Source organism: Ammospiza nelsoni, chromosome 4 (assembly GCF_027579445.1).
Source record: "Ammospiza nelsoni isolate bAmmNel1 chromosome 4, bAmmNel1.pri, whole genome shotgun sequence".
NCBI lineage: Eukaryota > Metazoa > Chordata > Aves > Passeriformes > Passerellidae > Ammospiza > Ammospiza nelsoni.
Genome location: NC_080636.1, coordinates 19,742,429 through 19,757,291, shown reverse-complemented (window position 1 = coordinate 19,757,291; position 14,863 = coordinate 19,742,429). Strand labels below are relative to the sequence as shown.

Sequence of the window (14,863 nt, the reverse complement as noted above, 5' to 3'; positions counted from 1 at the left end):
CACTGATTGCAGGCTTAATGTATCTGCTGCATAATTCCAGAATTTGTCTCTGTTGCTTTGTAGCTAGTGATGTACTAGAAAGCTTCAGTTTGTACTTTCAAGAAACACATGCATGGCTCTGTCAAAATCTTTAAACATCTTTAAACAAGGGAGGAAATACTTCCTGTGTTTTTGAAGAGCCATTTTTGGCTCCCGTGGTGAAGGCACTGGCAAAGTGGAATAACAAGTCCTTTGACATTTCTTTCTTCAAGATGGTTTCTCTGCTATAAAAGTATCCTGGAGGTTGATGGCCTCAAGGCCATCTCATCTCCTGATTTTTACCTTTTTCTGTACTCAGTAGCTCTTCACTAAAATATTTGAGTTTGCAGATAAAACAAGTAGGCATGATAAGTCAGGCAGTACAGGTAATGTTAGGTTTTCAAACTGTACTTGATGTCACCTAGTTTTATGTTTTCTTTACAAGAGTTAAAAAAAGTAGAAGTATTGGGAATTTTTTTTTTTTATATCTGTGATTAGACTGAAGATGTTAAGACTGGGAGTATGTAATTGTAAGTTCTGTAGATTTTGATGTAGTGATGTCACTAATAAGCTTTTGGTAGCATACCTGAAATAGAAAAATCAACATCTATACAGGTGATAATGCTTTACTGTGACCTGATGAGATCAGGGAATTTTTCTCCTCCTTCTTTGAACTGTTATTTCAGCTTCCAGTAACTGGATGTAGTGATTGGGAATTCATTGGTAACACATCACTGGAAAGCTTAACTTTGCATTTGTGCAAACAATTACATAGAACCTGCCATCGCAAAGATGCAGAGTCCTTTCCCAAACAGTGCTTTAAACTTTGGAATAACTTCAAGTGCAAAAACATTTGCACTGAGGTGCTGCAGAACATCTAGGAATTGAAAGCCGGAGTATTGTAACAAATGAAGAGAAGTAGGTAGTTAATATCCAAATCTGTGTTTCATGGAGACACCAGTGTTGCAAAAGTTTTGCCATTCTTACTTTATCTTCCCGTCTTTATCTTATGTGTTTCTGTGTTTAGTAAATATGGTACCAGAACAAATATCTGCCAGTGTAACTCCTGTAAAAACTATTTAGTAACTCAAAGGTGTATATATATTTCTTGAGGAGGTATCTCATGCAGCGCAATTCAGCTAGACCTGCTCCTTAGTGTACAGGTGCATCTAATTTTTGTTTTGTTGGTTTTATCTCAAGTACATTATGCAATGTTGTTGGAAACTGTCAGCACTATCAATTCTTTTGCCTAAGTAAGTTGTTTGTTTTTTAAGAACTTCTTTCATTCCTTCCTTACATGCTATTTCTTATCCCAAAACTGTTGCAAAGTGCTTGACAAATGATGCCCAACTATGACATGTGCTTTGAAAAGCTTTGTGTGTGTTTGGTTTTTTCTCACAGATCAGGGAAACTGGTGAAAGACCCAGTAATGAGGAGATCTTAAGGTTCTCTAAACTCTTTGAAGATGAGCTGACACTGGACAATCTGACCAGGCCTCAGCTGGTGGCACTTTGTAAATTGTTGGAACTTCAGTCAATTGGGACAAATAACTTTCTCCGCTTCCAGCTGACAATGAGGTTGAGGAGCATAAAAGCAGATGACAAGGTGAGTCATTCTGAATAGGCACTGGGTAATAATTTTGACACATAACAGTAAGGAATGTGTGTGGATATATGTGTGTTTGTTTTTCTAGGCATTTTCCTTTTCTGTTTTAATTGTCTTGTTGGAGAACTTTAAACAAAAAGGCTTGAAGAGCTTAAAAGAGAAGCGTCCTTATTTTTTAAGAAAAAAATGATCTTTTTTAAATCTACCATTAATTGAAATTACAACAATTATATCACAAAGAAAAACACTTCTATGAAATTATAATCTGTAAGGGAGCTGGTAGAAGTATCAGCTTAGGGGTTGGCTGTGCATGCTGGAGCTGTGGGAGCAGCTGAGGCTGTTTTGTGTTAGCACAGCAGCCTCTAGTGGCTGTTGTAACACGTGGCTGTGCAGCGCTGGTGGTGCCTCTGTTTTGAGCTCTAACACGGTCAGGTTTCCTTTCCATTGTGCAGATGATTGCTGAAGAAGGGGTTGATACCCTGACTGTTAAAGAACTGCAGGCAGCTTGTCGTGCCCGAGGGATGAGAGCTCTTGGTGTGACAGAGGAGCGTCTCAAGGAACAGCTTAAACAGGTATGGTTTTGCAAGACTCAGTACACAAACCTAGTTCCAGTTGTTAGCTCTGATGCTCTGGTTTTTGTTTTGATTCAGAGAAGTCATTTTGATTCTGTTCTCATTAAAGGCTTGGTTAAAACAGTCTTTCTCCTTAATAAGCTTTTGTCACATGTACTTTGTAAGTATCTGGTAGCTGTGGGTTGCTGCCTTTTGACCATGATGTTTTGATGATGCAGACAGATACTTTAAATTTAACATATCTGAAATATGTTTGCAATTTTGAAAGTTTGTCTTGTCTGTTATTATCTTGCTCAAAGGAAGTTTTCACCTAGTAGATCAGTTGTCTCTTGATGTTGCCTGGTTTAGAGGAAGGTCTGTTGGAACATGTCTAGAGGAGGCCACTAAGTTGATTACAGGGGCCAGGAGCATCTCTGTTATGAAGATGGACTGAGGAAGTTGGGGTTGTTCACCCTGGAGAAGAGAAAGCTCCAGGGACACTTATAGCACCTTCAGTAGCTAAAGGGGGCTTACAGGAAAGCTGGAGAGGGACTTTTCACAAGGACAGTAGGGATAGGACAGAGGGGAATGGCCTTAAGCTGAAGGAGGGCGGGTTTAGATTAGATATGAGGAAGAAATTCTTTTCTGTGAGGGTGGTGAGACGCTGGCATAGGTTGCCCAGGGATGTGGACTCCCCATCCTTGGAGGTGTTGAAGGCCAGGTTGAATGGAGCTCTGAGGAACAGTTTAGTGGAAGGTGTCCCAGCCCATGGCAGGGAGTTGGAACTAGATGAATGATCTTTAGGCCAACCCAAATGGTTCTGTGATTTTAAAATGCATGTGAAACAAACCACTTGTTCAAATATTCATTCAGTATTTCTTGAAATACTTCTTCAAACAAAATACCTCTTCCTATATTTCATTGCAATTGCTGAAATTCTTTGCTGGTTATAATTTGTAGTTCCTGTGTTAGGATATTGACTGATAAGTAGTGGTAAAAAAAATTGTATTTACTTTAGCTTGATTTTGTTTGTAAAAAAGAGTAAAACATCCTGAAATTAAAGACTTGTTTTTTATATTGCACTTACAGTGGTTAGATCTGCATCTGAACCAGGAAATTCCTACTTCCTTGCTTATTTTATCCAGAGCCATGTATCTTCCAGATACCCTTTCTCCAGCTGATCAGCTCAAAACAACCCTTCAGACACTACCAGACAGTGCTGTAAGTATTGATGGACATAGTGGGTAACTAACTTTCAGTGTCATGACTGAAAACCCATCCCCAAAAGCAGATGTTCTTCTCAGTTCCTTGCTTTTCCTTGAAAAACTAAATCATAGCTAGGTTTATTTGTGTGACCTTCACAGGCAGAAATTGTGTTGTATGTGGAGAGATATGAGGATAAAGCAAACACAGAGCGATATTGGATTACATGACAGGAGACAGTAATAGCATAAGCAGATTTAGAATACACCTTTCACATTAAAAAAACCAATGAATGCTTCAGGCCATAGAAAAACATTAATACTTAAAAATACATGATGTTATGCAGAGAGAGAAATTATCAGAGTGGATTGTTGGTAGTCTTGAGAGAAAGAGAATGAAGAACATGTATAATTTCAGGGTGAAAAGTTCATTTTTCCACCAAAACCGAAAAGTTTCTCAAGACAGAGAGTCATCTTTTTCTGAGAAATGCAGAAATAGGGTAACATGTGGGGGTTTTGACTTTATTCATTAGCATACCTTTACTACCCATCTCAATCAGCATATCTAAACCTATATTATGCAGCCATACCTGTAGGTGTATAACAATTCTATTAGCTACTTTTGTTATTTTTAGGCCAAAGAGGCTCAAGTGAAAGTGGCAGAAGTTGAAGGTGAAAAAATAGATAACAAAGTACGACTGGAAGCAACGCTTCAGGAAGAAGAAGCCATCAGAAAAGAAAATGAAGAAAAGAAAATGTCTGAAGCTGCAGAGAAAGCCAAAGAAACCCTTGAGGCTGCAGCCATGGTAAGTTCTGCTCACAACTACTGAGGAGTAAATGTCAAGTGATGTGAACACTAGCATGTTATGAGTTACTGCCTCTACTCTGGGTATTGTCTGCAAGAAACTGGACTTTAAATCCACATGTGGAAGTTGTGAGAGAATATTTAAACTGACTGCAATACAGAAGTTTACTATAAAATATTGGCTCAGTCTTACTTATCTTTGATTTCTCTTCCTTCTTAATTAAAGCCGTAAGAGAAGACTTCTTTTTCTGTAGTAAAGGTAGTGGTTTTGTTTGTTGTTTTTTTTTTTTAATTTTCTGCAGCCCACATTTTAAATGTTCTTGTCTTTGGCTCTTTCTATTTGTCATTAACCTGATAATGCTACTGTATAGTATTTGACTGTAAAAGCTGCTGGCCTGCTTCATTAGTGAATTAAGCCTCAGGAGCTCACAGAAGTAGTTCTTGAAATACAAGTGTGTATGTTAATGTGAAACCACTTAATATGCTGCAGTTTTTTAACCTCTTCTCATAAAAATGTGTGTTTCTACTTTGGCAACTATTTCTATTTTGACAAGTCATTCTTTACTGAAGCTAATACAATTAATGTTTTGGGTTTTTTAAATGCAACCTAATGAGGTGTTTTAAATTTAGAAAGCGGCGGAACCAGCAGCAGATCTTGAAGCAACTGCTCTGCAAGCTAAAAAAAGCCAGGTGGTGATGGATACTGAACCAGAACTGGCACGGGCAGGTGCAGCAGTGCACTCAGAGGCACTGATAGATACAGCACCAGTGCTGGAAGGCATTAAGGTAATCTGGAGAACCACACATTTTCATACTTTTGAATGTAAAGATTCAGAGCATTTGTGTGAGGACTGTGATAAATTGCTTGTCTGCCCTTCACTTTTAACCCTCTCATCACATTCTGTCAGTTATGAACAACTACTTAGTGGATTGAAAATTCACCACTGCAGAAGCTGAAGTTAGCACAAAACATCTCCTTTATCTCTCTGCATTACTGAAATTAATATACCTGTTTGGGGGGGCATTTGCACTCTCTGTAGATGGAATGGGTCTGTGCATATTTTATTATGCGCTTTTCAAGAGACAGGTGTACTTACTATGGATGTTCATCCTCATTCTCACAAAGGTTATTGAAGATAGAAAAGTTTTCTCAGCTGTAAAAAACTTTCTCAGCTTTCCAAACTTTGCTCTCTTTTTTCGTGTAATTTATCTTTTCCCATACATAGTAAATTGTTTCTCAGTTGTTTTAATTGCTTAGCCCAAGAATGAAGTTAAACATTCTTAAATTAGATCAGGTATGGAATTTCAGAAACTCACATAATCAATCACATTAGCTGAACTTAATACTGGTACACTTCAAAAAACAGTACCATAGCAAATTAACTGCCTTACCATTTAAAATCTTTGTATTAGCCTCAAAATGTGATAGTAGTGATTCCAAACATGTAAAAAAACCAATCTTGTGTTTTCTCTTTTCTGCTAGAAAATCTTGCAGGAAGATCACAAATGTACCTTTCACTAATTTGTGTATGTTTTCTCTTGTAGGGTGAGGAAATCACCAAGGAAGAGATTGATGTGCTGAGTGATGCTTGCAACAAGCTACAGGAACAGAAAAAATCACTAACAAAAGAAAAGGAGGAGCTTGAGGAACTAAAGGATGATATCCAGGAATATAATGAGGTGAAGAATGGGGCATGGAAGTTCTTTTTCTGTTCATGTTTAGTTTTAGCAGAAGCGATCCACAAATTTAAAGATTATCTTTCTTGGTTGTCTGTTAGTCTGAAGTTGGAAGCTGAGTGAATGAACTTTGTGTGTGACAATGCAGAGCCTCATTTGTGTAACATGTTCAAAGCCTAATTGTTACCACTAGAGCAGTTCCCAGCAGATGAGATTCCCGCTCCTGCTCTTGCTCCCAGGGACTGGGGTAACAGGAGCTGCCTGACTGCTGCGTGCTGCAGTTCTTTCTTAGCAAGTGTAGATGTCAGTATTACAGAAATTTCCAAGATAAGTAAAATGAATCTTATCCAGTCTTATGAAAGGTGTGGAAAATAACATTTAAGAGGTGCATAAAAAAGGCAGCAGTGTTAAAATTTATTGTTCTAATTCCATCTGGTTTTATATATCTCTAGAACTTGTATTTAATCTACAAATGGCTCCGTCTTGAAATGCTGGTTGAAGTCAGTAGTGTCTGCTGTTGCAAATTCACACCAGCAAAACCTTTTCTCTCTCTTGACAATTTCTTCTAGGACTTGCAAGAGATAAAGGAGCTTTCTAAAACTGGTGAGGAAGAGGCAGTGGAAGAGTCAAAGGCAAGCAAGAGACTGACAAAGAGAGTGAACCGAATGATTGGTCAGATAGACAAAATTATTGTAGAATTAGAAACAAGTCAAAAGACATCAGATGAAAAGCTGGTTGGTGAGGATACTCCTGCTGGGTAAGTGATCTGGGATTACTGGATGTGTCTCTGATTGTTCACCTTCACTCTTGCTTTTGTCTGATGTATGGTTAGAAAAGAATTGGTGAATAACTTGTTTAGAATATTGAGATAATTGATTTTTAAAAAATAAAATTAACAAAATTGTGCTGCAGATTTTCTCTCTTCTAAGGCTAAGTATGGTTGAACTGATGAGATAAAAAAAGGATGTATAATTCCCCAGATCCTGAGGGTGTTCTGAAAGTCAGTGTTGATTAGAATCTTACTGTCTTGCCCATGCCTCTGCCACTGACAAGATTACAGGTGAAATCATCCCCTTAGTCAGGCTCCTCACACAGGAATTTTGCCCTGTGCCATTGACTGAAAAGGTGCACAAGAGTCTGTATTTGTTGTTATTTAGTAACAAAGGTGTTTTTGAGGAAAAAAAATTGCAAGGGTCTATGGTGTCTTGAGACAAGTGGGGAAATGCGTCTAATGGAAGTGAGATCATTTTACACACTCCCTTTCCAAAAGATTTACTTCATTTAAATTTTTTTAACACACAGATTTTCAATGAAAGATCTTTCCTGATAGTTTCATTACAAAATTCATTTATCAACACTTATCCAGGTCTTAATATTATTGGAGATAATCAGGCTATCCTATGTTAAATGGTCATACACTGCTTGTTACACACTCTGAAATACTTGGAAACTGTTATACAAACTCTCATGGTTTGTAATCATGAATGCTGTATTAATCTGGTTTATGCTTGCACCATTCTGTGTGATTCATTAAGAGAGTATGGCAGCTCCCAAAGAGCATAGCTAAACTGAAATAGGGATTCTGCTTTTGTTGCTTCTGAGCTCTGTATTTTCCAGTCCCCAGGGCAAACCGTCATTTGTTGCAGATTTTGTGTAATAAGGCAGCCATATGAATGGTGCTACAGAGAAGTCATTGATCAAAACCATCTGAATTTGTAAACTAACAATACAATGCAGAATCTGCTTGTACTGAATGTAATTATACTTTGTAATGGCTGGTTTTCTGGATAATTTTGTAGGTGATTGTGGCTGATTGAAAATTACTAGTTTAAATATTGCTTAGTTGTCAAAGGCTTGTCTCTTAACCTTTGGGATGGGGCAGTCCTTATCAAGCCATGTCCAGGACATTGAGCAGCAGCAGGAGAAATGCTCCTTGCATAAAAGTCTGTCTGTGCCCAGAAGAGCTGGGACTACACTGATAAAACCCTTCTGTTTAGTATTTATTGGCTTCACTGTCTCCTGCATTTCAGCTGGATCTGTGCTGGAAGATGTTTCTTCAAACTAGCAAAATACATACAGAAATCATGAGATCAGTGAGAAGAGAGTAACATCTGAAACCTGCTAGTCCTTCCTTCCCCAGAGTCTGGTCCTTGACAGGAACAAGGGAAGCTGATTTAAAAAAACAGCTCAACTGCTCAAGTGATTAGTTCTCAGCTTTTGTTTTCCTGTGACTCATTGATTTTCTGTCAGCCAGCCCCTATATGTAAAAGGATGTCAGAAACATGGCATTATATCTTTGGTAAATGGAGAGTGAAGGGACAAAGGGCATTAGATACATAGTCTGGGAAGCACAGAAAACTTTATTTCAAATGCTTCTGGGTACTTATATTTGTTTAGTAAAACATGTGGAAACTAAAAACATGAGATTTGATGATAAGATAAAAATCTGCTGTCTGATCAGTAACTCCTTTTTGGTTTTTTGCATTCTGTTCAGGATTATAAATAATTAATTAATAATTTTACAAGCATCCTGCAGTGCAGTAGTTTCCAGTACTGCCTTTTATCAACCTTTTCCCTTTGGAATAACTGCTTGTCATGTAGAGTTTGTGCTTTCTCTTCAGGAAGAATCTCATCAGCATTACTGAGCTAATTAATGCAATGAAACAAATTCAGAAGATTCCAGAGGAGAAGTTAACAAGGATTGCAGAGGCACTAGATGAAAATAAGGATGGCCAAATTGATATAGATAATGTTGTTAAGGTAAGTTTGTGGACTTCTTAAAGAAAATAAGGCTAACCATCCTTCAAACATTGCACCTGTTTGGGCATAAATTCATAGTGCAGTCTTTTGCAAGGGTCTTTACTTGATGCCAGTGAGGTTTAAACTATGACCAGCTAGAAAATACAGTATCAGCCTTTTGAAACACATTTTTCCTCTCTGCTGCCCCAGTGGTGATTATCTTCCCTGTTGCTTTAAACTGCTGTTGCACATTTAGCAACACAGATAAAGTGTACTTGTAAATTCTGCATATGTTGCACAATAAGTCTAGGAACTTGAGGAGATATGCCAAGAATACATTTGTACAAAAAACTATTTCAAGGAATTTGGAATCATTTACTAGATTATTTTTTCGTTTGCTTTTTGAAAGGCCCACCCCCTCTACTTTGAAGTTTTTCTAAATTTGTGCCTGTCTGATAGACTAGGTATTCTTAAATAAAATAAAATTAAGCCTATAAATTACTGTCTTAAATACTTTTTCAACACGTACTGAATCTCAGCTTTCCACTGAAACAGATAAAATAAATGGGTGTGTTTTACTAATGCTTTAAAATGTCTTTGTGTACTGCACATACAAAGGTCAGTAATTCTAAGTCTTTTAGTATACATTTGAGCTTTTTTTTTAGTACTCTGGATGTGTTTGAGGTACTGGTTGTGGTTTGAATTTGTCTTCCATGTAAGAAAGAAAATGCTGTTTTTCTTGAACAAGAGAATTGAATACTTTTGTTGTCTTAACAAAATTTATTGTAGGAAAATGCCTCCATCACGTAAAACCTAAATGTGCTCTCAATTTCATTTTGTGTTTGTGTAGGTTGTAGAATTGATTGACAAAGAAGATATTGATATTGGCACCAGCCAAGTTGCTGAGATTATGTCACTGCTTCAAAAAGAAGAAAAACTGGAGGAGAAAGAGAAAGCAAAGGAAAAGCATGATAAGGAAGCTGCGGAAGCAAAGAATTAAGCTTCAGAGTCTGAAGCTAATCGCAGTTATAACCAAAATCTTGTATATCTTTCTGTGTCTAATGGCTACATATTACTTGAGCTTTGTGATTATGGGAAGTGTTTTGAGCTGATTCTGGTAATAAATCGTAGATAAGTTTTCTGACATATGGAATGTAATTTCCGTTCGTCAAGAAGTGATTTAGTGTCATTCCATACTGATGAAAACAGAGTAGGCTTCTGTAGCAGCGCTCCTGCCCACAAAAACATGTATTTGCACTCATTGTTGTGGTACAGTGATCCATTAAACTTGGAAGTTTGCTGTATAAATTCAGTGTATCTATCATGAAAAATGTTTCCCATTTATTTTCTTCCATCATTACATGGGGCCCAACCTTGCTCTGCTTCTACCTTTTAGCTTTTTCAAAATTTAATACAATCTTTCTGTTCCATCACAATATTACACATTTTCTAATCTGCTAGTGAAGATTCTGTGGCTTCAGTAGTAGCTTTGTAGATTTAGGGGTTTTTAAGCTAAATATCACTAAGCTGTTGCCTCACTGACAGAGAATGTGGCATTCTGATCACTTTTATGAATTCATGGTTATTATTCTTTTCTGTTGAGGGGAAAAATCAGATTTATTTTTCCCTGGAATGGAAACTTGGCATGAAGTTTGCTACTTATGGGTGCCTTAAATTTCATAGGACTAGAGAGTAGAGTATGTTGCTTCTACTCAAAATTCCATTAATTATTAAAGCATTGGAATCACAGGAGCCTTTAAAATAGTTTCAGAACACAATCTGTCACATGGTAAACTCAGTTAAAGTGTTTGTTTGAATAGCAGGATGAAAATAATCAAAAGGGGAAAATGTCAGTTGTGATCTTTTTGCATATATTTTAAAAAAGGTAGCTATCTTTGTGTGCTTGTTTTTCATCTGATAATTATTTGCACCATAACTAGTTTTCTTACCTCTCAATTTTCATCTCAGGTATAAAGTCATTAACAAAGTGTAGTCAGAGTACATAAATATGTTCATCTCATGGTTTTGCTTACTGTGCAGTCAACAAGTCATTTCTGGTATTGCCAGTGCTTTGATTACATCCTTGGTTTATAGTCATTGTCTTTAAATGTGTGACTACATACTGGCAGTAGGTCAAGATTTTCTCATTAATATTTCTTCTTAGCAGTAAATTTTAAAGTTTTAAAACTAAAATACTAACTCTGGGATGCTCCATAATTCATGGTAGCCTAAATTTTACACTTTTCTTAAAATCTGTTATGAAATACATGTAGTGTGGCTTGAACCAGCAGGGTTGTGATTTGGGGTTTTTATTCTGTTTTTATTTTGTACCCAGTATTATAAAATGTACAACCATTCTTGATTTTGTGTACATTATTGAGAGCACATCTGACAATGGCACTGTACGTGATGATATTGAGGTGGGCAGTTAGTACTTAATGCTTTTAGTCATAGTAGCATATTTTTGTAGAAAATGCCAACTCCCAAGCATATTTCAGCATAATTCCATGTGCAGTATTTATCTAGATTGGCTAAATTATTTGTACAAACTTATTTGAAGTTAGTGGAACAAAAGAAGTTTTGACAGTCTCATGGTTTGCATGATATGGACCATTGTATTTAGTTGTTTCCAAAGCAATATGTACAGTGAGATGTACAGTTCTAGAAAAAGTCAGTGTCTAGTTCAACTATTGAGTTCATATTCTGTACAGTTTGCAAAGAAAGCTGCTTACAGCAAGATCCTCCTGAGAATTACTGTAATTGTATTTGAAGTGTGAAATTGCTGTGGTGAAGCTGAAATTTCAAATCAGTACAATCTTTATGGTTCATGTATCCCAAAACAAGGGGGCTGTTCTCTTCCTCATAAATCAAGATTACCTTGGAGATTTCAGCAAGGAAGTCACTTTGTAGATTTTTGAAGATCTGACTTCACTATGTGCTTTTTTTTTAGGCCAATGCTTGTGTTAGATGCAAATTCAAGAATAAAACTGATTTCACAAAAATGCGATCTAGAAACTAATTTTCCATTTTATAATTTACAGCTAGAATTTATGGGCTTTGAAGTACACTCAATTTTTACAGTGGCATATTTTCAATTTTAAAACAATGTATAAGAATATTACTTGACATTCCTGAAACGTGGTAAAGATACTCTAAAATTGCCTGCTACCTTTCATGGAATATCAAAAACCTAAGAGTTGTATTCACTTGAATGCATGCAGATTTAAACCAGGGGAAGTAGCAGAAAAAGCTGTTTTTAAATATTTATTGATTAAAGTTTTACAGAGTTTTAACTGTCCTGAAAGTAAATTGACTGATTGCAGTATTTGGGAGTTTAAAACACTTTGCTGCAGTTCTATGTTTACTGTTCACTTAATTTTTCTGTGGATTAAATAAGAAGGGAGCCAAAAATAGCTGATTCTTTTTTTATTTTATGAAGAATATTCTGATTAAAGTAATTGGAATACATTTGGACTTGCATGAAATTTGCCATATTGTGAAATCTTTACAGATTACATAAAATTCTTTTAAAGGCCAGCCAGAAATGGCAGCTTTGTGCTGTGACCTGAAGCGATGACAGGACGTGCGCACCAACCACAGGAAGGACTTTTCATGGGGAATACCTTCCTTCTTTCTGTTGAAAGCAGGCAAACCCATGACAGCTGGACTTGAACAACACGTGTTCTGCAAGCTCTAAAAGATTAGGGAAGCCCTTCGTGATCCACTTTACCCCAACTGAACCTCCCAAGCAGCTCTGTACTGGTGATACAGGCAACTGCAGCAGAGTGGAGTAGCTCCAGCTCATGTGCTTGGTTGCCTTTGGTGTTGACCATAAACCAGGAGCTGCAGCACATTCAGAGAAAGGATGAGTGTACAAGTGTACATTAACTGGTCAGAGCTTATTCCTGAGTGAATATTTAATCAGGAGATGTAAATATTTCTTTAAATAATTTAAAGGATATGTGAGATTTCGATGACTTTGTGACTTACACAGGCAAAGCCTCTGAGTTCAGACTTAGGTTATTGGTAAGACCATTGATGGGGTTGTTGCAGATTCAAATAAATTTTGACTATAAACTATTCAGGGGGAAAATAAAACATGCAAAAAGCTTTTTTAAAAATCCATTTAGGAACAGGAAAGAGAAGTAGAGTAGGATGTGATTTCTTTCCCCCCTTCAAAACAAGTGAGTTATAGGAGCTATTTTATTGAAAAACTTGTTTCTTTTTCATCTTAGCCCAAAAGATGGTTTTCACAGAGATTTTCATCCCTGACTACCTACTGTGAGAGTCAATCTGCCTGCAGGTTAAGTGCCAGGAGGTTGGTTCTGTCAGTTTGTCAGCAGGACTGCATGCAGGTAGAGAATATCTCTTGCCAGGATTGTACCTTACACTAACATAGGCTTTGTCCAGGGGGAAAAAGTTACATCTTTTATACAACTCCAAAATACTTCTTGTAACTTTATATCTGCATACCTTGCTAATAATTTTAACTTTAGCTACTTCACCATGTATTTAAATACTTTTAAATTGTTAATATCAAATAATTGGGTGTACTTAATTGAAAGAATAATCCCATTTTCTGTTCTTCACATGTATTCCAAATTTTGCTTTTCAGTTGATGAATTTCTGCCTGTGTTACAAATTTAAGTTGAAAATCATTTGTCTGTACTCTGAGCATACTGGTCCTGTGTTTGCCATAACTCAGTACAAATTTTTTATTTTGATTGGAGCTTGTGTCCTTTGTTTAGTTACAATAAAAGTATCATTTTGAAACCTAATCTCTCCATTATTTTTCTGTTGGTTTTGATTGTTTAGTGTTGAATTATTGCTCTTCAGATGAGATGCCAGGCACAGGGCTGGATGCTGATGAGCTGTGTCTATGAAAGTAATCTCCTGTCTGCTTTAAAACAGGATTTGGGAACATGCAAATGCTCAATCTGCTCTCTAGTGTCAAGTGTTTCAACAGGTGGCTGAAGACAACCCTCTGCCTTGACATGCTTTTAAAATAATAACAAGCAAGGTTGTGTTGCAAATTTTTCCTTCTTCTGCTTAAAGCCAAACACCTAATAAAAAGCTTTAAAAGTGGCAGAACTTGTTCCTTTTAAGCTTTTGCTTTAAGAATTTCCTTTAATGACCCTTTAATTGGGGTGAATAGGTGTGGTGTGCAATGGTCAAACTGGCTAGCAGAGGAATTGGGGTTTGAGTTTGTGAATTAAATGTGGACATTGGCAAGTGTCCTTGATCATATTTACTGAACTCCTAAGAAAGAGGTTGACTTCTGGATTCACTGTTCTCTTTGCTGAGATGTATTGGTTATTACACTCTTTAATGAATCTTTATGACACTTTGATAACAATGGTGTGTAACTGTTAAAATCTAAGGGGGAAAGCTTGTAGATTGACATAAGGCAGTTTACTAAGGCAATAGCAAGAGTTTGTGCATGCGCAAGCAAAGGGGAAAAAAAAATGTGTTCTCCCCACCATCAAGTGATGTTCAGCCACTTCCTGGGAAGCAGGGCTTCAGCAGGTGAGGAAGTTGCTCTGGAAGGCAAACTTTGTAAATAACAAATGTCCTTCCTCCCTCCTCCTTTCCTTGGCATTATATCTGAGCTGACATCACAGGCTCTAGAATATACCTTTGGTAAATTGTGTTCCCTCTCAGGACCTTGCCCACTCCCAGCCCACTGATGATGGGAATGTTGAGACAGCTCTGGTGCTGTGCCAGCCCTGCTCAGCAGCAGCCAAAACATGGGGGTGTTATCAACACCTTTCCAGCTCCCAGGGCAAGGACTGCTGAGGGGAAATGAACTCCAGCTCAGCCAGGCTCAGTGCAATTACAGACATGGATTTGTGCATTGTCTGCAAACATGCACGGGGGGAATGGCAACTGCCTGCTCTATAGCAGCTAATGAACAGATTGCTGTGACTTCACTGGATGGAATCTTCTTTTGCATCAGGCTGGTCTTGCAAGCAGGCAGAAAACTGGTTGGAAAACCTCTGAATTCAGGACATCGTGGTCTGAAAAGGATGAATGGGGAAGCTTTATTGCAAACTATTTTGGTGATATGTCATTTAGAGGGTGAACACATCTGCATAGTGGTGGTGAGAGATTGATGGCCTTGTGGTTGTTTCATCCACCTGAGGCTTGAGAAATCTGTGTTCAGTTAATGCCCAGTCTATCAATAATCCATCACTTGGCTCTTGTGCCACTGTAACATAAAACCTCCTTGACAGTGACTGGGCAGACAACAAGTTCTCCAGAGCAGA

The 14,863-nt window shown here is 37.3% G+C and overlaps 1 protein-coding gene across 1 annotated transcript in view; it reads left to right on the top strand.

Annotated features, from left to right (window-relative positions):
* Positions 1-13,375, top strand: part of LETM1 (leucine zipper and EF-hand containing transmembrane protein 1) — a 28,294-nt gene extending 14,919 nt beyond the window's left edge. Inside the window, exons 6-14 of the mRNA XM_059471001.1 lie at positions 1,420-1,623; positions 2,076-2,195; positions 3,264-3,395; positions 4,012-4,182; positions 4,812-4,967; positions 5,727-5,861; positions 6,428-6,615; positions 8,480-8,618; positions 9,448-13,375. Of these exons, the coding sequence (XP_059326984.1) occupies positions 1,420-1,623; positions 2,076-2,195; positions 3,264-3,395; positions 4,012-4,182; positions 4,812-4,967; positions 5,727-5,861; positions 6,428-6,615; positions 8,480-8,618; positions 9,448-9,597 (1,395 nt within the window). The 3' untranslated portion in view covers positions 9,598-13,375. The remainder of the gene's footprint in view (positions 1-1,419; positions 1,624-2,075; positions 2,196-3,263; positions 3,396-4,011; positions 4,183-4,811; positions 4,968-5,726; positions 5,862-6,427; positions 6,616-8,479; positions 8,619-9,447) is intronic.
* Positions 13,376-14,863: the final 1,488 nt, after the last annotated feature.